At 41.5% G+C, this 27,369-nt stretch overlaps 2 protein-coding genes across 5 annotated transcripts in view; one reads left to right on the forward strand and one right to left on the reverse strand.

Moving 5' to 3' along the window:
- The window catches only part of LOC148401774 (uncharacterized), a 28,820-nt gene extending 10,458 nt beyond the window's left edge, over positions 1–18,362 (reverse strand). Inside the window, exons 1-2 of one of the 3 annotated variants that reach the window (XM_088369013.1) lie at positions 6,842–8,528; positions 6,660–6,754 (exon numbers count right to left, since the gene is read on the reverse strand). The gene's annotated coding sequence lies outside the window, so the exon portion shown is untranslated. Of the gene's footprint in view, positions 1–6,659; positions 6,755–6,841; positions 8,529–18,014 lie in introns of those variants that run through there. The other 2 variants (XM_088369014.1, XM_088369012.1) reach the window with 2 other exon arrangements.
- Positions 18,363–21,591: 3,229 nt separating this feature from the next.
- Positions 21,592–27,369, forward strand: part of nkain4 (sodium/potassium transporting ATPase interacting 4) — a 30,418-nt gene continuing 24,640 nt past the window's right edge. The window contains exon 1 of one of the 2 annotated variants that reach the window (XM_088368952.1): positions 21,592–21,909. In XM_088368952.1, coding sequence (XP_088225078.1) covers positions 21,856–21,909 — 54 coding nt within the window. In that variant the 5' untranslated portion in view covers positions 21,592–21,855. The remainder of the gene's footprint in view (positions 21,910–27,369) is intronic. The other variant, XM_088368951.1, reaches the window with a different exon arrangement.

Genomic DNA, 27,369 nt, shown 5'->3' on the forward strand with positions numbered 1-27,369 from the left:
TCATTTATCAATAGCCTATCTTATTATACAATGTATGCATGGAGTCCAGTATTTTTTGTTACTTAATTCCTCTTAAGGGCGTAAAAGTGTAGTTCAACCTCAGCCTCTTTTCTATAATTCCCTCCAGGAGTCCAGTCACCGAAAAATGAACACTGTACACCCATAACTTTGGTCGTGTACATTGTGCAGTCTTATGAGATCCATTAAAATTCTTCTATCAGTAACTTTACAAATGCTAACAATGACCACAAAAACAACAGGGCCCAAAAACAACTAAAAAAAGCTTCTTTCCGTGTCCACATGGGATTAACACAGCCAGCGTCCATGCAATTCTCCTAATTGTAGGTAGCCAGAGATCCATGAAGCAGCAGCACTGAGCATGTCTGTCATCATATTAAGACAAATTCAGATGAGTGGTTATCTGACAATATACACAATGGGGACAGAAGTATTGGGACATCTATCCTCTCACACCTACTAAACTGGACCAGACAACAAGTTTGTATTAAATACCTCACAAAAGCAAAAAACTGTGATTACATAATGTTCCCAAACATTGAAGCATTACAGGCATCCATTTTTAACAAACAGCTGTACTCAAATGTATTTAACCTAACCTTTTCACTTGTTATTGTAAAAGAAAAGAAAGTGACATAATGCTGCAAAAAGTAGACAGTTCATAGATTTGTTCTGAAACAATTTTCAATAATTAAATTGGTTAGAAAGAAATACTGGATGATCTAGGGACAGCCCAATAGTGTCCATTTGTCTAAAAATATCAAACACGCCTATTTTTCATAAAGGGTTTCTGCTTAACAGCAATGCTACAAAGCTAGTGAGAATATAAAATGGACATGAATGATCTATAAATAAATACCTGGAGAGTAGATTGTATTTTATTTCACGTTTTATGTTTTTGGTATTTTTATTTGATAAACTTTGCTTGTCAATTCCTCCAAATGATATTGCAGTGCACAGTTTGGAAGCTTTTTGGAATAAAGTTTTAACTATTTTTCTTAAATGGTTTTTATCCCAAATAAGGGAAATGATTCTCTCTTTCTGTTTGTAATGCCACAAATGGTTACATTTCGATTTTGTATATTGTTATGCAAAAGGTCATTAAAATCACCACTGAATGAATGTTAATGTCCCCAATGCAGCGCAATAACAAACAAATGTGATTCCTCATCCAAGGGAGATGAAATATCAACTTGTATTTTGCTGCTCTTTGCATCTAGAACATGAAGCAATTGCAAACCGAGAAGGCAAAACAATAACAATAATCATGAGGGACAAGAGAGAGGCAGTGGGGGTGAGGGGGGGGCATTGTGGCTTAACGCACTGACATTTTTGCCATCAGCGGCAGTGCCTATCTAAGCTGAGCCAACACACAACTGCTGTGGAATAAGACCTTTAGCACTTGGAAATGAAGTCCATCCCAGAATGACCTTTCACAAAGCGCCACATCACACTGTGAACCTTAAAAACAATTTGTCCTGGACCCATCATTTATAACAAAACAAGATTGATTCTGTGATGGTCATCAAAACATATGTCATCATCATCATAAGCACATTTGAATGAAGGCTATGTCCATTCGGTTGGGCAAGAAATCCCACCATGATCCCCAGCGTCAACCTTTCAGAGCTTATTCTCAATGTCACCCTTAGCCAAAACCTCACATCAAAACATGCCACAAATACATCCTTACATCTCGTTAGCGCGCTGAATGACACGTCCTTCATTGGAATGAATAGTGACGTGATTTCTTTTTTTTTTTTTAACTAAATAAAATCCACTTGCACGGCCTTGCTGCAGTGAAAAACTGAGCAGTGAACAAACGCGGGTGAATGTTCTTTATTGTTGTGCTGAAAATAGTCCTGAAGAAACGCTCTATGTTCTTGTGTGTCAAGTCCCTGCTGCAGAATGCCTTGCACGACGACATAAATACGCAATGAAAACGATGTCAAAACATCGTCCTTTATTGGGTAAAGAAACATATTTGTTTATCCAAGCGGACAACCAAAATAGACCCTGCTTACATTACTATGCAGTAGTAGTAGTTGTTGAATTTATTTTGTTCCAGTTGTTAATTTTTAAAATGACTATATACAGTATCCTTCGAAAGTGTAGGAATTTTTGTTGTATACCAAAGCCATTCAGATTTCAGATCAAAAGATGAATATCAGACTGTTTGGAATTACATCGAGATATGTTGAACGAGTGAGGGGAGGATGGAGCGTGAGATCGACAGGCGGATCGGTGCAGCGTCGGCAGTAATGCGGACCCTGTACCGGTCCGTTGTGGTGAAGAGAGAGCTGAGCCAAAAGGCAAAGCTCACAATTTACCGGTCGATTTACGCTCCTACCCTCACCTATGGTCACGAGCTATGGGTCGTGACCGAAAGAACGAGATCTCGGATACAAGCGGCCGAAATGAGTTTTCTCCGCAGGATGTCCGGGCTCTCCCTTAGAGATAGGGTGAGAAGCTCGGTCATCCGGGAGAGACTCGGAGTAGAGTCGCTACTCCTCCACATTGAGAGGAGCCAGATGAGGTGGCTCGGGCATCTTATCAGGATGCCTCCTGGACGCCTCCCTGGGGAGGTGTTCCGGGCATGTCCCACCGGTAGGAGACCCCGGTGACGACCCAGGACGCGCTGGAGAGACTATGTCTCTCAGCTGGCCTGGGAACGCCTTGGGATCCCCCGGGATGAGCTGGATGAAGTGGCTGGGGAGAGGGAAGTCTGGGAGTCCCTCCTAAAGCTGCTGCCCCCGCGACCCGACCCCGGATAAGCGGAAGAAGATGGATGGATGGATGGATATGTTGAACTCAGGACAGAGCGCCTTCTGTTTGAAGCCCCCTACTTTTCAAGTGAGCAAAAGTATCGGAAGAAATATTAATTAAAGTGAATTTTGTTTAATAATTCACGAACTGTTGTATTCTTCGTTTGAAATGTTTTCTATGCCTTCACTGCAGCCTCTTTCATTTCATGGTCACAAGCATCAGTCCATCTTTTATATGAAATTCTTGTCCTCACAAGGGTCGTGGGCTGGTCACATGCATAATGTATGAAAATCGTATACCATTTATCGTGTTTTTTTTACTCCATGGATAGAATGTTATTGCGTTAAATGCTAACCTGTCAGATATGATCATGAAATGTGTGCATGAATAAATTATGGATTTATACTGTATGTTACATAAGACTGCACTTAAATCATCGTAACGCTCTTTTTGTTCATTTAAAGATCTTCGTTTCTCTGCCATATGCAGAAGAAATATTTCAAGGCAGTCAAAAACTGTAGTGTTAAGGGGACTTGGAGGAAACTTTATGCAAACATTAGTAAAATCCACGGAATGCAACTCTCAGGAGAGAACATTTGGCAGTGCTGCTGTGGTTGCTGTTGGCTGTAAACAATTGTTTGTCTTATCTGTCCCAAACCCCAATTGTGAGCCTGCAAAGTCCTCCAAAGGCAACCCCTCGTGTTGTTTTATTTTTAGAGCTGCGCCAAATTCTGACATTTCACTCGTTTGCCTCATCCTACGTCGCAAAGCGCAGAGAAGATCCCAAAAGGTTTCTCGATTGAAATTTTTTGGTGTGTGTGTGTGTGCATTTTTACTGCAGGCAAGTGTGGGGCCTACTAATAGCATCAATTACAAATGAAGCTGGATGATGATGAGGAAAGTAAGCCATGATGCTGAATTAGGGGCAAGTGGGGGGTTGTGATGGTCAGAGTAATACAAATAGCAGAGAGAAACTTTCTTGCTTTCATTGAGTGCAAAGTGGTCAGTTCCATTGAGGAATTTTGTAAGCCTCCACTACAGTACAGCGGTGATCCTCGCGACGTACAGTAAGCAAGCCGAGACCCCGTTTTCCATTTTCCTCTCACTTGACATGGCTTAATTAACCAGAATGAGTCAGAAGCAACACTCAGGATTTAAGATTTATTCCTAAGGGATTGGGGAGCTCTCTTTCTCCGCCTCCCTCACCGTGTTTATGGTACATTTCCGCGTTAACTTCCTTCTCATTACTTTAATGACGATGCTGCTGCAAGCTTTTTTTCACAAATGCAGTATATTTTTCAACGACGCTGTTTGGGCGTCTAGTGAGGAGGAATGCAAAATTACTCAGACGTGATTCTGTCTGCACAATGCGGCTTCAAAAAGCAACAGTGCGAAGGTCGTATGATAAACCACATCGGTCACAGTCATGAAAGGTTTGCGGACGGAGGTGACAAGAAATGACAGAAATGGGCAAAAAAAACAAAAAAAAACAATAAACATCTGTTTTGGCCTCCAAAGCGTCAGGCAAACTCGCAACATTAAGTGTAAAACAGAGGAAGAATCTGACGGATACATCAAACCCCAGCTCTCCGCCTTTGCTTTAGATGCATTATTCATCTGTGTGCCAATTTGGAGGAACCCTCCCAATCCCTCAGCTAGCGCCAAAAAGAGAAGAAACGAGGTGGGGAGAAAAAGTCACAGCAAGAAAAAGACAAGTCAGAAGGAAAACGGGAGACGAGAGACGCCGGAACAAAAGAACGAGCGAGACAGACGTAAGAGAAGCACGAAGGGCTTAATCTCTTAGCTGCAAATTAGAGAAACATTCAAATGGGATTTCACATGATCCACAGAGACCTCACTCTGTCACGGGTTTTAACACCGCCACAAGTGCAGCCTGACTTGTCTTTGCAGCGCTGAATCATCAGGATTTCCTTGTAAAAAAAAAAAAAATCTTCAAATTGGGCTGACAACAGACGGAGCAAAGCCCAAGAGGTTGCAATCGCCTTGTTTAGCTAGGGACGAAATGATTAGCACAATTATTTGGATCAGTATGGTAATTATGAGTATCTATGAGTTATTCATTAAGTTTGTGCACCTTCAAGTATACACACTCTGGGCCGAGCCACCTTGAAATGAGGGCATTCTGTCAAATCTGGTGGTGGACATATTCTCCCAGACATTTTGTCTCACTCTGCAGGCTGCACAAAAGTTTGGCCTCTTGAAGGTGAAACATCATATTGCATTTCGATTCACTTAAATGCTTCCGTGCCTACGCTGGTGACAGCCACGTGAGAGAGCGGCTGCTGACTCGTGCTGACAGCTTTGAGTTTGTCTTAAAGCACTGTACTGAAGGTACAAGGCAGCCATTTTGCATTGCCGCTGACTTATTTTTTTCCCCCCCTGAAAACACAGTTATCAGTGTCATACACCGGGACCTCTGTCTGAAGTGAGAGCCTTGCAGAGAGCAAACATTGCTGGCTGCCGGTGATGGCAAAGAGAAATGCCAGAGAAATCAACGCATTCAAGTTAGATGCGCTTAAACAGTGGCAATGTAAGATAGCCTCTAGTGGCTTCACTTCTTACTATGGCAAGTAAGGGGCATTAGAAATCCAGGTTATTATGGACGTTTGCGAAGCTGCAGGATGCACTTGACCCTAACCATGCATTCAGCCCTTGTGGTCGGCCGACTACTTGTTGAGAAAGCCAAATTAATTGAACGAATAATTTAAAACCCAAATCTTGCCGACAATCAGGCTCATTTAATTGTGGCAGCCAGGAACATGATACTATTGAAATTTGGTGAATAGTGCAGCCCCACCGCACACACACATGCACACTGCATCATCGGAAACACCATTTCTACTGGATTTCATGCTCTGCCACAAGCTCTCATCATCACTTTGTCTTCCCATCACCAAACCCCCTTCCTGGCAGCCTTAATGCTACCCATATTGGGAACTAAAGCCAGGTTTGTTACCTTTTATGGCAGCAGCCTTTTACATCACAGCCTGGAGTATACAAAAGTGTGTGTGTGTATGTCTGTGTGTGGTGGAGGGGGTAAGCGTGTGTGGGCTGGATGAGTAGGATTGCCTTTTAATCTGCCTCCGTTCCCCTCCTGTAACACGGCTCTCGTCATTTAGAGCCAACAGCTGGATGTGTCTGATTCACATCCAATCCAACAGACTGCCCCCACCTCACCGCTGCTGCTACACATTAACCGACTGAGCAGTATTTAGTCAGTCATACAGCACTTTTTTTTTTTTGTAAATTGTACAACCCGATTCACAAGTTGTTCGAGATATATTCGGCTGATTTTTTTTATTTTTTTTTTATTGCAGAGTCAAGATACAAGCGCTGGATGGTGGCAGTGAACTCATCTAAAGTCACTTGACAATAAACACCACTTTGGTGGAATCGTGACCAATTATTCAAATGAGACTTCAAGTCAGTTTTCCAAACTAAAGTTAAAGTTAAAGTCCCAATGATCATCACACACACATCTGGGTGTGGAGAAATTTGTCCTCTGCATTTAACCCATCCCCGTGTGATTTTAAAGAAAAGAGAGAATTACACAAAAACAAAGTGTATTCAAACCACCAAATAATATTGCTTTAAGGTTGGCCTACTTAGATTAATGCTAACAAATGATGCAAAAACACCATTGACATGTTAATAGTCACAGTTTTAGAAGCGATGGATATATGAGAACAAACTGTGGAACAAAACATAATATAAATATAGGGTGTGTAATCTATATTATACCTTCTATGAAAAATGAGTTTATTACAGCAACTTAATGAGTCATTTAGAATAATTGTAGAAGAAGTGTACCATTCGTGTCAGCGTGACTAGAGTATGATAATGCAAACACTCACCAGACCCATCCCTGAGCAGATTTAGACGGCGCTTCGTGCCAGACTTGGAAATGGAGCCCTAAATATTAACTGGTTTGAAGTTCTTTTAAGCGTGCCTGTGAGTAAAAATGGCACAATCAATCTATGCTGTTAACTAAAACATGATGGACAATTCTTTTGCTTCATTAACATTTTTGCCTCACTGAAGCTTTGGAAGGGCGTTGACTTGCAAGCGTTCCGTTAAGCCGTCAACGTAGAGCTGCAGTTGGAATTTGGCTGTAGGCCCTCATGTCAGTTTGTTCTGGTCTTATCCCCTCAGCTTGGTCAGGTCCGCATGACGGACTCGGCTTCAGAGAGACGCTCGCATGCAGAACACGTTCGCACCATTGCGTTTGTTATTGTAATAATTGTTTCAGCAGCACCACTAATAGTTTTGAGTGAGGATATGTCACATTTAAAATGATACACAAAATATATTGTTTAATTATTTACATTATTATTTTTATTTATTTTTATTTTATTTTTTTGTAATAATTGTTTGAGTATGCACTCCTACTTTTCCTACTTGCTCCCTTGCCCTTGGGTCTGATACCTTTTGCCACCAACCCCACTACACAGTACTGGGCAAAACAGACCAAAACTAGCTGAATTGTATTTCATTGTGCATTTTAAATAATTTCATACAGAGGACTGACCCACTCACATACCGACTACTGAAATATAAATGTATAAATGGCTGCACTTTATGAGCTAATTCAGGTTCACAATGTTCTCATATCCCTTTTTAGTCATTCATTTTTATCCCTTGTATTCTATGCATGCAAGTGCAGATGTCATTGTCATATTCTGAAATGCACATGAAAATGCTGCTGTAAAAATGCATATTGAGCCCAGCCACTATAAGTTTATGTAACCATTTTATAGTGACTTTATTGCAGTTACATAAGTAGACTGACTTCACTCTCATTACAACAGCAGCGAGAGCAGCATCAATCAATCAGAAAATACCTGACGCAAATTCATCTTGGCCATTAAAGAAAAAAGGTGAGATTGTATTTGAAACGCACTAGAAGCGGACACAAACTGCGCTGTTCCCAGGTCTTGCTCTGCGACTGATGTTTTCACACTTGTGTGGAAGATTGCTATTTCTGCACACAGCCACATAACTCAATTATTCATTGTGAATACTGGCGCACTCACTTTACCTCTTTAAGGGAGCGAGCAGGGTGTGTCTTGCATGTGTTCCGTGCCTTTCCAATGTAATGCAACATCATAGAAAAAGAAGAAGCGGTGCTATTTCACAGCGTGCAGTGGGAGAGGAGACAAGGGGCTGTCATAAACATGCAGTCAAAGCGGTATGAGGCAGGAGGTGCGGATCAAACAGCGGAGGGAAGAAATGGGAAGAATCTGTCTCCCTTATCTTCTCTCGCAGACAGCTGCGCATCCTCCGCTGCTCGGTCCACTGTGACCGAGAAAAACACTTTCTTAAACACGAACGCAACTCTTGAGAGAGGACCAGACTCGTATCATATGCACACAGCCTTGCCGAAGGGTCAACTCGTTCAGGGTGCACTTTAACTAACAGGATCACTTCAAAGCACTGATGAATCGGTATGATTTATCAATTGAAAAGGAATGCATCAAAGTATAAGTGTCGTTATCAATCATGAGTACAAGATTGATGAAAACTGAATCGTGACTATAATCTTGGCCATAATTGTGGAACACGTCAGTCAATTTTCCAGTATTAGTTGGTAGTTGAGAGATCAAAAGATTTTACCGGAACAAAAGCATTACATGCAAAACAGCTAACCACATGGAAGTAGTGATTTCTCAAAGGCTTACATAATACACTATAATGTGAAATAATTGAAAGAATTCCATCCATCCATTATCTTAGATCATGAATATATAGGGCCAGTATCGGATCTGACTGGGCCGCCACGACAATCTCATTTATTTATTCACCTGGTGGTGTTTTTAATTATTATTAGTTTTTGGAAGAATTTCATTTTAACGCCATATCACAATAAAAATCTTCAATTGATTCTCCTGTACTCATACCTGTGTGATTGCACACCTTGCACTTTTATTGGACCTCTTTCTCTGACTCACACCGAGCAAAATAAATAAATAAAAAGTACACGTCCAGGACTGACAGTCTGTGACACTTCTATCAGCATGTGCTTCTGCTGCCCATATTTCCCAGAGGAAAAGTGTTAGGAGCCAATTGAAACACCTCGACAGTCTGCACAACCATTTTCCACGGCGCTCTTTTCCTCATCTTTAGGGTTTGTGACTCACTCTCTCATTCTTACACACATTGATAAAAACAAACGGGCACGGAAAGGTATTTGTCGAATGCATTTTAAAGAAACACAAATGGTGTAGGTTGACAGTTACACCACAGTGATGGTTTCCGCCGGGTTGCTTTCAGCACTTGCAAGCTTGCTTTCAAGTCAAAACGAAACAAAGATGCCCGTTAGGTGTGCGCATTTCCAAACAGCACCAACCTCAAGCATTGTGCGAACGTTAAGCTATTCAGCGGAAATGAGACACACCCCTAAACTGCCTCGCTACCACATTTTCAGCGGCCTGTGCTATCCAAATGACTGTGTCTAATACTCTACTATTCCATTTCCATGTGAAAGGTGGAGCCTTATCGTGGCTCTGCAGACGCCATGAAGCTCCCCTGCTCCGCCATCGATTTGATTCAGGCATAAAAGGCCGGTCATCGTCAACAATGGCGGCTTATGGAAAAACCATTACCTGGGGTAAATTCTAAAATGGTAACCGACGTGCACGTCTGAGATGGTGCTCAAGCTCTCTGCCACTGCGATACACACGTAGATACACGGAGATGGGCGAAAGAGCGGTGCGGGTTTCAGTTTAATCAAACATGTAGGCTCCTAGTTAGGTGAGTCACGCTGTCTTTCTAACCTCCTGCAGTGGTTATAAAAAGTCTGCACACCCTTGGTTTTGTATTTGTATCTGTAGCCTGTATCTCGCTGAGCAGCGAGGGTTTGCACAAGGCCTGAATGTTGATTTTCTATCAAGGTTTGTTCACGGTCGCAAACAGTCACAAAGATGTTTGCCAGACATTCGCCATCAGTTTTAATAGTCGTCAAGAGTTTTTCTTGTCGTTTAGCAATTTTGAACATGCTCAAAATTGCTTTGCAACAAGCAAAACTGTTTGCAACTTTTTAGGAACCCTAATGAAATACGATAAAATACTTTTTTTTTCAAATTAGTTGGACAGGTTTTAGGGGCAATGGTGGAAAATGTTATGCAATGATTTATATTGGACACATTTTTGATATTACAAAACCACACTTTTTAACAGGCGCCCTTTTTGTTTCCACCTTCACCCTCCTGAGCACTTTAGTTTATTTTACCTGGGCACACATTTGACCACTCACAGAACAAAACAAAGCAAACACCACTTTGTTATTGATGAGGAAATAGCATTTGAACATAGCTAAAAGCTCCAAAACGTTGATGTATGGCTCTTTTAACATGGTTCATGAAGAGTCTTATTCTTTCTACAGATGAAGACTAAATCACCGTAATCATTCCGACGATAAATATACAACAGATTGCATTGTAAATTATATTTCATGATTTCATTTCAACAGAGCATAAGGAAGGCTCAGTAAAATTTGGCAAGTGAGCAATATTATATCAGTGCCGCACACTTGCTGACTACCAGTGGAGGAAATGACACTGATATCACAAGCTGTCTGTGTCTGAAAACATGTACGTGTATGTGTCCGGTCTTAACGTGTTAATACATAGTGCAAGCCCCTACTAATTAGTTTATCGCAGAGTCCCGTAATTAGGTTAGCGTAGATTCGGTGACAGCTAGCATGTCGACAGAGCTTATCTTGTTCTTGATCAAATGACTTAATGTAGCGACAAACACAGCAGGTGCTTTCGTTGGGCAAGTGTGAGCACAGCACAACAAAACCAATCCGCTTGGGATCTCAGCTCTTCTGCGTGATGCATATATTTAAAAACACATCAAAAACAGATAAAAATAGTCGGTGATATTTTCTCAATGACACGCTTGCTTGGCATATACGTTTTTGTAGGCTTTTTTATATTTTCAATTAGCCAATATGTATCGGATGTACTATGTAAAGATTTTAATATGTTGAATGGCATTTTGTTGCACTCTGATAGAAGGTGTAAGGTGCAAATCCGCAAGGTGCCATGGGAGGGAAGTACTAAATAAAGCTATTTCAAAGTTTTGAGGCACCAAGAAATCTCCACCCCAGTTGTGTCACTTTGCTTTCCGACTTAACACAATCTGCTTCCTCCCAAAATAGCTCAGTGCTCCTCTGAAGCAGGCTTTTGGCACACCACTGTGATTGACAGTTATGGTAGCGTGCAGGGGAGGGGGAAAAAAAAAGACCACAATATCCACACTGTGACAAGACTACCGACTCACTACAGGATCTGAAGAGTCAGTTTGTGTGATGTTGCTGCTGTGCTGCATGCTAAAAGATAGGCGGAAACAAATAGATGAGACCGCTGGGGTTGCAAGCTCACACGTGACGCGTATGACACTTAACCTGACACGCCAGATGGCTTGTTTCGCAAAACCCTAACTTCTTTCAGAGATCCAGAGAAAACGCTACTCAGGCAGGAAGAAGAACATAAAATACGATGAATGGACAGTAACAGCTATGGTTGTAGCTTTGGAATATTTTTCTAATCGAATATGCTCTTGATTAGTCCATCGACTATCTGAATAGTCTTTCTGCCATCACACTAACTCATTTCTACCCTGAGTGGTATGTGTGAGTGCAGTAAAATAATCACGGGATTATTCAAATTTTTCAAATAATCCTCGCAGCCCCAGTCACAGTTCATCGAGTAAACGATTGCGTTCAGACTTGGTAGTGTTTCTGGAGTCAGTCCAAATAAGAAAGTGTGCCATTCTCAGTTGTTAAGAATTGCAGTTGTTCACTCATTGTGTAAAAATGGAGTGCTCTACTGGGTTGTATCCAACAGATGTGCTGTTGAGTCAGTCTCAACTGCAGTTTCAAGAAGGACAACAAGAGGTCAGTGAGAGAGATTCTCCCTTACCATTAAGAATCATTCACAACAAAGTTCATTATTATTTGTCACAAACTATACAAGGGAAACGCTCCTGAAAAGATTCTGTTTTGAGAAATTTGTTGAGGATATGGACTACGTAATTGAGCAGCGTGACAGTCGCAAAGATTCTCAAACTGGTGTTGAACTGTGGTTGAGAAAAGAGCTATTTCATAACTACAGTCGACCATGACTCATATTATTATTTAAAAGTATAGTCTGTGGATTTCTTTACTCTTCTTTTCACAAAAAATGGCTATTCAGTACTGGTAAAACTGCTGCTATAGCAACATCTATGTTCATCTATTCAAGGGAGACCATCAAGGTCTCCTTTCAGTGACGGGACACAGCGATATCACATACCTCATCGATATGGAACTTTATGGTTTTGGCTTGATCTAAAAACCAAACCAGATCACGTAGAGGACATAAAGAGTGTGACCCAAGTCCTTTCATGAAATGTTGTCAACCGTCTTCAAGCGGATGTTTTGATACGCTGTGAACTAGTCCTTCAAGACCAAGGCGGCCTCTGGGGTGGAGTTCAGTTGATGTGATCCCACTTTCAGCAAGCAACTCTTATTAAGCAGCACATCTAAAAGCCGGCAGATTCTCTTACTAAACCAATCGATACACAACGCGCCTCTCTGGGGGAGACGTCGACTCCACCCTTCCTGCAACTTTCGGCATCCCCCCCGCACGCTCACTTGCAAACGGAGAAGAGGTGGAGGCACTTCGCCACCCTGAGACCCGAGCGATAGCGTATGCGGGTGCAAAGAGTCCTCCGAGAGAACACAGACCGCCTGTTAATGAATAAATAAACACAGCAGTCAGCATGAACACTCTGCTGTCCTCTTCATCCCGTACACCTCTGTGACAGTCAGAAAAATCGATTAGCAGCACTCCTGTGCAAAGGGGGACTCGCCCGCCTGCTGCTGCGGCTGCTGCTGAGACATTCCTGTAGACGAACATGCTCCTCATTAATGTTAACAGCAGAACTGGTATGAAACCAGGGCACCATATGCAAATGAATTCATATGGCAGAGCAGCCCAACTTATTTTGCCGCACAACACATCAGGGTACCCGCCTTCCTGTTGGCAAGACTGATCATTATTTCATCTCCTCATTCTGAAACACACCACTCAACAGTGCAAATGGTTCAAATGTGCACATTGAAGTATTTCCAGATTGCCCTTCTTCACTCCAAGTAACAAACCAAACAAATAAAAAGAGCCAAAAACAAAGGTGTATTTAAGCTTCTCCGCTGAACAGCAGCCGGAAGGCACTGTTGCCCTATATAAACAAGAATATTTAAATCCCTGCAAATTTGAGTCTCTATACTCACAACTGCCTCTGTGGCAAATCTGAATGTATTGAACATGAAGACTTCACACATTGACTGAAATTACTTTTACTTCCAGCAGCACCGAATCTCGTATTGCACAAGCAAGGCGATCGATGCAACTCACGCACGCGCTGAAGACCAAATAAAAAGACCACAAGTATAATTTGATGCTAAGACGTTTGCTTTATTGGGATTCTTTCTTTCACATCAGATAACCTGACGATTACTTGGCTTGTGCAACACAGGATAAGCCTGGAGCACAGGACGCCAGCGGTGGAATGGGAATAAAACAGAATTACAAGGAACAAATTGCTTCGAAACTGCAAATGCATGAACATCTTTTAAAACCTACAAACCGACCTCCCATGTGAAAAGTGGGCCAACTCCTGACGAGGCTACACAAATGCGCAAGGTAGAACGGTACCAATTAATTCAATAATTAAGTAATCTTAAATAGACTAAGGTGTGTCGTTCCCAGAACGTCTAACCCTAAGTTATCATCACGCACCGCACAACAACAAATACAACTTGCAAAATATACCCCACGATAATTTTGGTCTGCAAAACAGCAAGGCCACCCCTCTGAACACATAGTGGAATGGTGCCTTCCAGTTTGCCACCAGCTGTTCCCCAGTCGCTACTTCCATGAGGCAGAAGCATGGCCTCACTCTTTAGCAGCCCCGAGGTAGGAAAAAGACGAGGCAAGACAGAGAAGTTGATATTCACGAGGTGACACAAAGCCGACGCATAACGGCGCAGGATGTCACGTCAAATAAAATGCACGGAGGCTTTCTTTCAAACAGGAAGGTCTGATGCGGTCAGATAAAATATGTCAAAGCGGCACGCCGCTGGATAGGATGTCAATGATGATCCTTTCTATGATGTCATATTATCTTTCCAAGAACAGCTGTCCCACTGCTGCACCCGGTCGGCGGCTCATCATGACAGCAGCTAATAACAATTGACACTTTCCCCAGGCGCACGTGACGGAGTGATACAAATATGTTTGCCATGCAACTGCAAACGTCTTAACTATTTACCTAAAAATTGGCCCACTTCAATTCATGTGCAGTTGTTTCATTGTTGATTTTTAATTACCCATCATTCATCCAGATAAGACAATTGAGAACAGATGCTCATTTGCAAATAATGCCAAAGTGTCTGCAGACAGACTACATAATTCATTATCATAGCACATGGTGAATAAAAGGTTCATAACACACTAAAGTAGGTGTAGCAATCACGAACAATAACTCTCACTAACTTTTCCGAGATGACATAAGAGGTATCGGAGATATAAAACTGCTGGAATGGTGTGCGTGGGTATGCAAAATGAGCAAAGAGCCAAGATAGGGCGGGGTCTTGCCAATGATTGCTTTAGCCCCTCCGCAGCATTTTTATCGTGTCTGGCTTGAAAGTATCATGTGCGGAAAATGAATTTTATTGGATGTTCAATTTAAACATGATTTGGCCTGCAAGGCCTTTTCCATGGCAGAAGTACTATCAGTAGCTCTGACCTACATTTTCTTAGCCAAACAGCATAGTTGCACAAATCTTAGTTGAATATCATCAGAAGCCCCCCTCCCCTCCCAAAAAATAAAACCCAACAAATCTACCAAACAAGAAGAGTCCAGTTTTCTCCATTCAACCTTGGTGAATGATCATGACCTGGATAACTGTGAATCTACACAAACATAAAGAAACAAAATGAAAGCACAGTGGTGTTTTTTTAAATTGATATTCTGACAGTATGTTAAAAATGTCTTATAAGGCTAACTATTTATAAACTACTCTAAATTTGAACATCAGTAAAATTGGATTAATTCATTCCCAGCATTCAATTCCCTAATTTCTATTTATTTTGTAATATTTCTCTTTGTGGTACTTATTTAGTGTTGCATTTTTGGAACATCTGACTTCATCCTCTTTGTGCTGCCATGTCAATCTATTCTGCCCAGGGTCAGTCGTGTTGGCCGCTGTAACTGAAATTATATTAGAAATGGGACTGTTTGTCCTCCCAAGGCCAGCGAGCTGGCTCTCGATGACATTGACTTGTTACAAAAATTTGTTACATCCAAAATCTGTAGCGATTTATTAATCGGTATCACTGGTGAATATAACAATTTATAGAAATATTTCGTTTTGGTCCTAAAACATATTGTGAACTGTTTCAAATGATGTATGTGAAACAGTTGTGTGGTCTTACTTGTTTTTGATGGTTTTCATGAGGTAATAATAAAAGTTGGATTAAGTCGGTTAAATCCCAAGGTATCAGCCCACAGTCCGCCACACGTACAGACAATTGTGTTTTTAATTTGTTTTCATTCTACATTGTGTCTATATCCATTATATTTACAGTATAGTCACTGTGTTACAGTACTACGATGCTCCAAGCTAACTAATGCAACAGAATATCTTTTGCAATGTGACACTATCTGAGCTCATGATACATGTCAGGGCTCCAGACTGTCCCCAAATGAGACAACGCAAATACATCTTTCATCTTCTCGTTCCTGTAAACCAGTAAATTTGCTTATTTCTTTTTAAAATGACTATTCTTGAATATTTTTTGTTGCTAACACACATCAACCAATTTATCAGTAATATAGTGAAAAGCCCTGTTCCTTCACTTGGCCTCTGCATTGCCTCCTTGGCCTCTGCTCAGCATTAATAATGAAGTGATTTTCATGCAGACATGATTCTGTTGCCATGAGCCTGTTGGTCTCCACATAGCATTAAAAGTTCGCTCAGGTTCCGGACTAACACTTCTGGCTAGGACACGCCTGTCTGACTGATATATACCACAATGATATGGATAAGGTGCACACGCAGCAGTTTATCCTCACCATTGCACACCCACAAAGCAGCAAGCCAAGTCGCCTGCAAAGTAACAGTTTGAGAAGCCAATGCAATTTTTGTTACTTTTGTTTCAAGGTCAGCTTGTAAGCAGAGGTCTTTACACAAAATACCTTTACAGAAAAACATCACCTCTATTAGCAGGAGCTCAAAATGTCCTGTCTCTTCCTATCAGTCCCCGATAAGGTCTTACTGTAAATTTATTTCAGCTTTTGTTAAAAATATTTTTTTAAGTTTTGCGTCTCGTTAATTTGTGTTTTGAAATTTGCATTTTTTTTTTTCATGCAATATAAAAGTGTTTCACAGTTTATTATTGTGTTTTGCACTTCCCAGCCAGTGTAGATAAGAGATTGTCATTAATGGTCATTTCTAATTTACGCCAATGTAATATATTTAAAGCTACATATATAAGAACAGTAAAAAAAAAGTATTAATTATAAATATAAATGAAATACAAATTAAACTCATGTCAAGGCACCACTCCTGTTATACAAAAGAGGTGAACGTGTGTGTGATGTTGAATGTACAGTTTTCCATGTTGTCATATGAAAGGGATGAGATATTCATGCTCTCATACTCTCGCATACTTTAACTATGAGACGAAGACAGCAGGGCATCACAGTAGAAAAAGGAGCACTTCAGTCCTTGTTGCCTTGGGTGCAACATCGGCAGAGATAATTCTGTGGGGAGCATCTGACTGTTTCCTACCCCTCAACAAAAGGCTGACTCTGCCCTCGCCCGCTTGATGTTGAACGCACGCAAAGGATTTCGAGGCTGAGACTTGTCGTCATTTTCTACAACAAGCAGGGAACAGGAGGCTCTTCTATGCAAAGTGTGGGTGTGCTGCATGCCGTGAACATTATTGCCCAGGATTCCAAGCAGGGGGCTGGAGCTTCATGGCTAATGTGAAAGGTGGAGTTCCTCGTTCATCGGAGAGCATAAATCGAGCAAGCTTCAGAAACACCACTGAGTTGAGTAGAAAAAAATAAAGCAATAAAGTTATTAATGCGACAGACTTGCTGATGCACTTTTTAATGAGACAACACAAACTGAGAGCACTTGCAATGAGCTGCTGTATGCCACAACTCATCCCCAGACGCTCACACAGACTCACCTGCAGCAAATCATGAGATAACACACCAGGCTGCACCTCTTAAAGGCACACAGTGAGATTACGTCACATGCAATAGTTACACTTCCTAAAACTTTTTTATCTTCCTTTTATTTTGCTGAATACGCAAGTCAAACTTAAAACATTTGAAATTTACGACACCAATGTGAAATCGATGCCATTATAACGTGAAATATACCAGATTGTGAAATTGATGACATTACAATGTAAATTTTACCACCTTAAAACATGAAATTTATCCCATTAAAACGTGAAAGTAATTTATAGAATGAAAGAAAAAATTTAATGTAATCTAAAATCTGAATTCTGTCCACAATGCCAATCTTTTCCAACAACACATGCTCACCCATAAAAAGTTTAGACTTGAAAAGTCACTGAAAATGACATTCAGGGGTCATTTTGGTCTTTCTGACCACCGCTCATAACAAGCAGCTGCAGTTTGAGTATGACTGGTGCTTGCTCTCTTATCACCATAATATGGCAACCCACGCCCTGTGGGCCACGAGCGGATTAGTGATGAGTGTCTGTGATAGGAGGGCCCCCTGACAAAGGCTTTATTAATTAGGCTCACATTGACGCTGGGCCCTCAGTAATATGCGGCACACACTGACTTTGATCAAAAGTTTTCTCCCCAAGCTTCATCACATCTCGCGCTGCAATCCTCTGCATGATGTAAAACGGTCGTGCGTGCAATGCGCCGGGGGTGTGTGCACAAGAGGGAGGGGCGGAAAAGGAAAGTGGAGTTGGAGGGGGGGGGTGCACCATTTCCAAATTGGTCAGATAACTTTCACACATGGTTGATGAATGCACGGATGCACTTTAACCGAGGAGCGAGCAATTGATTGATTGATTGATTGATTGATCTCAGGAAGGGGGCGAGTGGTTTAAAATCAGTCCAGGCGTCATTAGCGCGGGCAAGCGGAAAATACATTGAAGGGTACTCACTCGACCTGCCGGTGCTCTAGAGGAGCATCTCCGTCTCTCGCTGCCAGCTTCTGGGTTGACTTCTCCCGGGACGAGGCGCGTTGAACATCGCTATCCTTCCTGGCAGGGCTCCAAACCTCCTTTAGCGACTCTCAGCACTCATCGCTCATTGTCGTCACCATGCAACATAAAAGCTGATGTTAACACACAAATGTCTGATTTGGATCCCCCTTTTTGTGCCTTGCAAATGCCAGTCTGTGCGTGCAGCAGTCAAGTGACAGCAGCTATTTGAAGGGATGCTGACGCGGAAGCTGAGGGGCTCGCCTCCTTCCTCCCTGCTCAGCCTCCATCAGCCTTGCAGCACACGTGACGACCAGTGGCAAGCACAGCGCTTCGCTTCCGGGGACAGTTTTCAAAATACAAACAAAGGGTTGAAGTTTGGACTTGCACAAACAATGTAGTGATGCAGCCCGGCGAGGGATTGAATTTAAAAGTTTGATGCATAAATGTATGAGCAAAACTGAGGATTGCATTTACTATTAAATAAGCAGCCAGACGTCGAGCAAATATTTTAAAAATGCAGCATCTATTTGACCAACATAAAGCACATAGGCAACTACAGAAAATAATTTATGTCATCATTATTTGTTTTTATGCTTGACATGGAGCTCTGCCTCCTTTGACCAAATGATCATCATGGCAGGAGGGTAAACTGTGAGGTCAATATGTGCTAAGCAGTTTTATTATTATTATTATGATTATTATTATTATTGATGATGATAATAATAATATTTCTTTACTGACACAATTTTGCCCTTACTGTGTGTAGTTTGCATTTTCTTCCAGCTGAGACAGACAAAGTCTAAAACAGAAAGTGGAACACAAAACTCGAGATTCATGGGGCAAACTTAAATTTTGTGAACGTAGATATTTTTTCAATACTACTGCTTATTTTGACAGAAAGCAACTCATATCCTGTATTTTTTCGCCGTCTTAGGTTTGGCTTGACAGCACCAGAGGCATCCATTCATTGAAAATCGACCTCACTCACGCTGGCCTCCAAGCGGCCAAAGTGAGCCATTACAACGACTGCTAACTGAAAAGCATGATGTCATTATTAACTCAGAGAATACTGGAGAGGAGCGGGTCTCCGCCAAGGTCCATGCACGACTATATATATATATATATATATATATATATATATATATATATATATATATATATATATATATATATATATATATATATATATATATATTGCCTGCCTTCCTATGAGAGCAGAGAGACTGAGAGGCCAAATAAACCTACCGAGCGCTGAAAAGTAACCGCCCTATATGCCCCAAACGAGGGGAAAAAGCTGATCCTTTTGAGGTCTCTTGTCTATTGTTGTCCATCTCAGAGCCAGACTGCTGGGTCTCCTGCACAATGCGGGTCCCCTTAGAGCAGAGCGCCATTGGCTGACCTGTCGTTTCACATTAGCGTCTTTGCACAGAACGACTGCCCCGCGAGGGGACTTGGATACAATTGTCATGAAAGAAGAGCAGTGGACATACACACACACACGAAAATACTTGCACAAATAGAAGGTGCTGGCCAAATTGAATAAACCCAATGAGAGCCTACTTCAAGGCTTTCAATGGAATTTCAACGATGACCTCAGCTTCACCTTTCAAGTAGTACTGCAGGAACCACTCACACAGAGCACACATTCACAAAATGCTCTCATAACATATGCAGGAGGGAAGGAGGGAGCAATCTCTAATGTAGTCGCGTGCTTAGTGAGTCTTCACAGGATATGGGATCTACTCAAACGTAGAAAATGTACACAGTGGCTAGAAAAGGTCTACACACTAACTAACTAACTAACTAACTAACTAACTAACTAACTAACTAACTAACTAACTAACTAACTAACTAACCAACTAACTAACTAACTAACTAACTAACTAACTAACTAACTAACTAACTAACTAACCAGCCACATCACCGCCTATAGGGTGAGCACATTTGTGCACTAACATTATACTCATTTATTTTTACTTCCCTCTTGAAAATATGTTTTTTTTAGTTAAATTGTACTGTTATAAGTCATATTAGTGGTGGAAATAAGCTTTGAGATGTTTATCTTGACCTGGCATTAAGACAGGGGTGTGTGCCTTTTATAGCTGCTGTAAATTATATTCTTCTAAATAAATTAATACAATAGCAAACAAAACTTCACATCTACAGCTCAAGGGAAGTCAATTTTGTAGTCCAATGCACTACCAGAAACACAACTCAAGGAAAACAATTGCGGTGTAAACAACCAACTTGTAGTGTTTATAAATGGATTCATGAGGTGCACATTTTCATTTCCTGCTGGTCCATTAGTCAAACTAGTCATGCTGCTCATTTGTAGTGTGTGAACTCACAGTTTTACCAACAGCTAATTTTCAAGGTGTTAGACCTAAATCACGGAAGGATACTTTGAGTAACTGTGACTAGCTACTCCTGAGTGCAAATAGATGCAGATAAGAAGTGCAGTGTGGGATGGAGGCACCAAAAAGTAGCACAACATATGTACGTACTATAGGGGTGTGTGATGAAATGAAATGTAAAGTGTTCTCTGGCTCAGGCCACAGAGGCGTAAAACATTTATCAAGCTGAGAAGAGGTGGATCCTTCCTTTATGCGCTGAGTGCAGGGTGGGGAGGGCAATTGCTGCTCTCATTGTTTCCATTATTCTGTATTGCACTGGACCGCAACTTTACCAGCTACAGTATCTTTGCAAATTTTGCATTTTATTTTTAAAGGCTGAAACCAATAAAAGAATAAATCCCCCAGTGTTTTAAAAAAAGCAATAACATTGTAAAGAAACATCACTTTCAAATTCAAGTCACTAGTAATACTTAGTACGTAGAACGTAACACTGCACACGACCATCATCATTCAACTGTGTTTTAAGTAACTTGCAATGATCAACTTCATTTCATGCAGTACTTGAATTAAAAGATGAAATTGACTCATTACAGACAGATCCAGGAACTAAAAAAAAACATTTCTTCTTTATATTAGAAAGATTCACCACACGTTGACATTTGCTATCAGGGTGAAAAGCTTCCCGTGCTATTAGGCAGTCCTAAATCTGTGAGCTCTTTTCAGGGTTCTTTATGGATCAGAAAAAATTACTCTTGTATTTTTGCCATGTCTCTTTCTCTTCATTTCAGACAGACAGACAGACAGACAGACAGACAGACAGACAGACAGACAGACAGACAGACAGACAGTTGTTTATTTCTTTTTTCTATTGCATTGTCACTGTATGTGATTGCGTGATAAAAGAATCACGAATGGCATTGTTGTAAACTTGTGTTTCATTTTATGGCCACAAGATGTCGCCTCTTTTCCATCCCCAAATTGGGACATTAGGCAATTGAATAACTTTTTTTCCTTGCACATTTAAGCTCTCAAATATAAGCAATCACCGCAACATTATTTGTTAATTTTTGCATTTTTTCTAAATGGTCTGATCAAGACAGAAGATGGAAGATGGTGGAATCGCAAATTGACGCTCCTAATTACAATCCAGCCTCCGGGTTGATTGCTTCACCAACACCATGCAGCCCCTCCTCCTTCACCTACCAGCTCACCAGCGTCGTCTCCCAGGCAGCCAGTCACCTCAGCAAGCCGGACAGAAACATCAAGTGTGACGCTGTCCTCTTTTCTGCTAAAAAAACGACTAGGTTGAGGGGGAAAAAAAACAAGACACAATACTCCGCTTTCTCCATCAAGACTGAATTTGCTCGCTATATTTGAAGCTCCTTGGACCAGCTTTTTAAAGTGTTTCTCTCCCGGATCATAGTTCGTCACTGCGGACAGACACGATGGGCTGCTGCAGCGGCCGGTGCACGCTCATTTTTATTTGTACCTTACAGTTGGTAAGTGGAGATTATTTGTTGTATTAATAGAGTGACATCTCTGCCTTTTCGAATGATGATCACTATGCCTTTAAAGTTGCTGTTGAAACCTTGATGATCTTTCATATCTTACCCTTTGTGTTGGATGACAAGCAAACTTAACTGTCAAGTTGTAAGATATAAGAACAATTACAAAAAGATGTGACATTAACTTTTTACTGTGATCCAGTTTAATTGTTTTGATGTTGACATGTTGTCAAGTCATCCATTCATCTATTAACTGTTCATCTTCACGGGGGTCGCGGGGGCGCTGGAGCCCAACCCTGCTGATTCAGGCAGAAGGTGGGGGTACACCCTGACTGGGTGCCAGAAAACCATTCGCACTCACTCTCATGGGCAATTCGGAGTGCCATGCATGTTCTTTGGAAACACGGGAGGAAACCGGAGTAGGAAGGGGACAACATGTGAACTCCACTCAGCAAGGCCAGAGCCAGAATCTAAACCACGACCTCTGCACTGTGAGGCGGACTTGTTAACCAGTCGACCACCACTGTGCCGCCTACTGTTTTCGTTATAATTATTAGACAACACCATTTCGGTAAAAGTTATTTTAACAAACTTTACAGATTGAACAATTATCATTCTTCTCAGAAGAACCTCAATCAGAACCTGAGCTGGATCGGCAGAGGGTGGATATTGAGAGACATCAGGGTAGAGGGGCGTTGAGCGGCAAGAGAACAATGAGCACAACAGCTGTATCATCAACAGTATTCGTCTCTTGTTGATGCAGGTGGGAGTGAAAATGTGCTGTCGGTGTTGATTTCTTTTTTCAGGTTGATGCGGTTTGATGTTGTTAGGGTGTTGTTGAGCAGCGTCTCAAACTGGAATCGAAACACGCCTGAGTTGAATAAAGTAGCCAAATGTCTCTTTCAAACGGTACGCATTGTCTTGCATGTTTTTCAAGAAATAAAACCAAAATATTTGATATCATGCATGGTCCACCTCCAGGATTTTGATTTTTACCAGGTATTTGAGTTGGAGTTGAACATGGAGTTTGCATGTTCTCCCCGGGCACTCCGGTTTTCTCCCACATCCCAAAAACATGCTTGGTAGGCAGATTGAGCACTCCAAATTGCCCCTAGGTGTGAGTGTGAGTGCGGATAGGTGTTTCGTCTCTGTGTGCCCTGTGATTAGCTGGCAACTGGTTCAGAGTGTCCCCTGCCTACTGCCCGATGACTGCTGGGATCGGCTCCAGCACGTCCGCGAGCCCTGTGGGGACAAGTGGTATAGAAAATGGACAGATGGAATATCACGATGCAATATGGATATCGCAAAGACATGCAATAATTTTCTTATGGAATTGTATGCTTTGATCTGAACTTGACCAGGCAGATGCAAACTTATATCTTCATTTCTATCCAACATTATCAAGGTTAATTCCAATTAATTAGCTAGGAATACATTGAGGTTGCTTAATTTTCAGCATGGAAAAAAAAAATCTTTCATTGGATAGTTAAAATGTAATTTCTTTAGGTACACGTTAACTATCACAACACTGATATTGTGATTGTGCAGCCCTAGCAAGTGGTGAAGACAATCTCGTCTTCACTTACCAGGTCAAACGGGGGCAACGTTGATGGCTGCATTTGCAGCCATTCACCCTGTTTATATGTTGTCATGGTGGCTTTCATCCTTTGCGCCATGCTGCACTTGAATTGGCACATTAAGACGGATGGGCCGTTGAGAAGAAACCTTGTTTAAAGCTTGTCTCAATGTGACACACTGCGGTAAAAAGCGAGGATGGTGGCTCTTTCCTCTATAGTGCACCCAATCACTACAATCACACAGTTTAAAGGCCTAGATCATAGGTGTCAAAGTCAAGTCCCCAGGGCCATATACAGCCTGCCACATCATTTTACGTGGCCGCCGATTTTTCATCAGCGTCATGTCAATACTCAAATTATGAATGACACTTTATAAAAAAAGAGATAACTTTGGCATTTTTTCCATTACCATTCATCTTTTTAAAATATTTGAACGGTTTTACTGGTCTCTGATTTCAAAACTAATGGCCTTCCGGCGACTGATGCCGACCCCCTGTTGCGTCGGACTGAATGTTGGGAGTTGCGCTGGAAAAAATGATGAAAATACAGTGTAGCGGACAGACAGGGACATTAACCATCACATACCTTCTGCTCACCCGTGAAATGTAATACCCTGCCACACCATCAGCGGTGGTAGTCATCATTTCTCATGATTAGAAAAAAACAATCAGAAAGATCTTTGTTGGGGCGGAATATAAAAACATAAACAATTCTGCATTCTGCTATATTTTTATCCAGACAGACATTGTACGTCAAAATGTGGAGGTTGACGATGTGTAAAATGAGCAAAATTCTCAAGGCTTTCCAACACTTACTGTATCTCCGCATTCATCACTTCCTGTTCTTGCCCTGTGTGCCGAATCGCTCGCAAACAACTCGTCAGTGTGATAAAATGTTGCAACGTTACGACACCGATTCACCATGCTGAATCCGCCGCAAACCCCCCCATAAATGTTTCCCAACAGGATCCGACGTTATGACGGTCCACGTGTGTTTATCAGACAGTGCAATCGGTTCAATTAGGTGTGTGAAGGAGGGAAACTTCTAAAAAAAAAAGAACAGCAGTTCTCCCTATTTAAGGACACACCTGATCCCTCTTCACCCTCTTCCCTCCTAGACATCAGACCTCATTAGAGAGGAGCATTTGTTAAAAGGTTTATGAAACTGTCAGCGAGCTGCCTAAAAAGTCCCCAAAGACTCCAGGAAACGGCTTTATTTCCACTAAGGCACTATTTCGAGATGACCTGACACTTCCTGTCTGCTAAAATGCATGTGCACGCTTGCAAATTTTTGATGAGTTCAAACCACAATAAGGGGTCGCGTTAAACCTTGTGTGACCTTTTAAAAAGTAACCAGGTTGAGTATCTGTGTGCGCTCGCGTGATTATCCGTGCAAGTATGGGGGCCCCACTCTCCCTTTGAGGAAACCTCTGCATTGGCAATGAACCATGTTATTCCCAGACCATTACAGGCTCAAGTCACATTAACGAAACAACATAGATGGCCGCTCGGATGAAAAAATAGCTCCTGTGAAGCACCTCTTATGCTAATTATCTTAGAGCTGAGAGCTTTGATCAAACCTCTTTCGCCATCTCAGGCATCGTCTAATTGAATTGCGCTGCACTTTTTTTTCATCAGCTGTCCTAGCGCGGGGGACCCTACTCTCCACGACGGAAGCCAGCTGATAATGAGGCTATATTGATCGAGAAGCCTCCGTTCGCTCCTCGTCTTCATCTTAGCTATTCCAAACAACAGGACTGGATGCTAGCAGAACCCCAAATCAACCCAGATAGTGGCCGGGTAGCTCGGGCTGCTTAATGATTTGTTTGTGCTCAGAGGAGCTCTTTTTATCCTAACGGTTGAACTAAAGATGACCTGGCATAAAAGCGTTGGTATTAGGAACTCAATCAGGATGCATTGCACTGCGAATGTCAGTGAGTAACCATGACATTGGTTGAGTGGAGATACGTAATGGTTAGTCTGCAAGGATTGATAAAGGTTCCCTTTGCCTTTGTCATGGAAGGTTTTCAGTAAGTTGTGTCTACTCATATGTCATCACAAATGTGAACATGTGCAAATGTCATCAATTAATAAAAAAAAACATATTTTTTTCCACATTCAGGTGCTTCCTTCTCATGTGAGTCATTGGCACTGTTGCGCCTCCTAGTGTCAAGGAGGAGTATCAATACAATATCAATATTTAACTAGGTATTGCTATTTCAAACACACCCCTATTCAGATTGATGCGGCTTCAAAGAAACCTCTACAGACTTAGCAGTGTAATCCAATTTTCAGTGAATGGCCTAAAATGAGTGAAAAGACTTTTCTAAAAGAAGAGGAACTACTGCTTCAAACACATCTTGAGAGCATGAGTGAAATGCAAAAATACACCATATGGCATATTATTTGATTTCTGACAAGCAGGTGTACGTGTTCCCGAGGCAGCCCAAGAAAGTCTTAATAGTCAGACAGTCCACTTTTCCCTCAATTTTTGATGACAAACAGCAGCTAAATTGAGTTTGTAGTGAAAACCTCTGGGAGGGTTCAGCTCAAGTGCTTCCAAGAAAGTTTTCCCCCAATGAGGAAGATCCTGAATAGCATTGTCTCTAAAGGCTAGACGTTATCCTTTTGGCTTGTTGCCATCTCCCACACATTACAAGGGGTTTAGGCTGCGTTATCTCCCCCGCCTCACACAACCCAACGTGCTTCTGCTGCTAATTCTTTTGCTCAATAGAACGTTCATAATTGACGCTGAATATTCATCAGGAATTTTGGATGTCGGTCAATGTTTTGTTTCTCCAGCCACTCCGCTCATTTGCGAGTATGCTGGCAACTACATTCTGCTCTGTCCGCAATGGCATTTAGCTAAAATTTGCTGTCAGTTGGATTTAGTAAGCAGGCCTTTGCAAATGAGAACATTATTGGTTTGCCACCATTAAGTTCACACAATGTTTCTCTGGACAGTGATTCATAGCATTTTAAATAGAATAAACAATATTTGTCTCCACTGTCAACCGTTGGCAGAGATATACAGCAGACCCATTGAAATGATCCAAACAGATAAGAAATGTGTCATGGGTGTTAGAGCTTTCCTGCCTTTTAGTATGTTGTAGAATATTCGGAAGACTCTGAGCCCATTTCTGAATGAAGCTCAGGATTACCAGCGTATGAAGAACATAGGTTTTGATTGTGTTTTCTTTTAATACTCATATGGCACGAAAACAAGCCGTTCCTGAACCCCAAGAAATTTTGTATTCCAAAACATTCCTTTATTTTATACTAATACGTGAATGATTATGACAGAATGTATGCATTAACGGTACATTAGTTTTGTATCAATTTGATGGTGCTTGGGGCCCGACAGTATGGCTTTCTTTTTTTTTTTTTAAGTCTGATGACGATTCCAATAATCAGTACAAAAAAAATCTAATACATTTAAAAAAAAATCCTTGAATAACATAATAACTTTGTTTTTGGTCCATTATCACTTAAATTTTTTTAAAAATAAAGCTATGAATTACATGCAATTACTTTTGATGGGCTTTACCAGTCTAATATTTTTTTATGGAAAACCACTTCCATTTTGGCAGGTCTTGTAGGTTGTCCTAGTTATATACAATACAGTACAGTGTGGGTCAGCATGAGTGCTCCCTTTGCCCTCTTTGTCAGAACATCGGTATTGTGTTCTGAGTGGCCTTGACCGAGGCGTTGTTGATTGCGTTACGCCAACACCCTCATCATCCTCTGAAGAACAAAAAGGTCTGGCCACTCCAAGAGCAGGAGTACCAAATAAAGTTGATTGAACAACGGCCTGTAATGTGCGTGTGTGTGTGTGTGTCACAAGCCAAGGTACTTAGCTATTCAATGAGCGGCTTGTG

The sequence above is a fragment of the Syngnathus floridae genome, chromosome 2, assembly GCF_059516105.1.
Source record: "Syngnathus floridae isolate MCC-2025c chromosome 2, RoL_Sflo_1.0, whole genome shotgun sequence".
NCBI classification, from domain to species: domain Eukaryota; kingdom Metazoa; phylum Chordata; class Actinopteri; order Syngnathiformes; family Syngnathidae; genus Syngnathus; species Syngnathus floridae.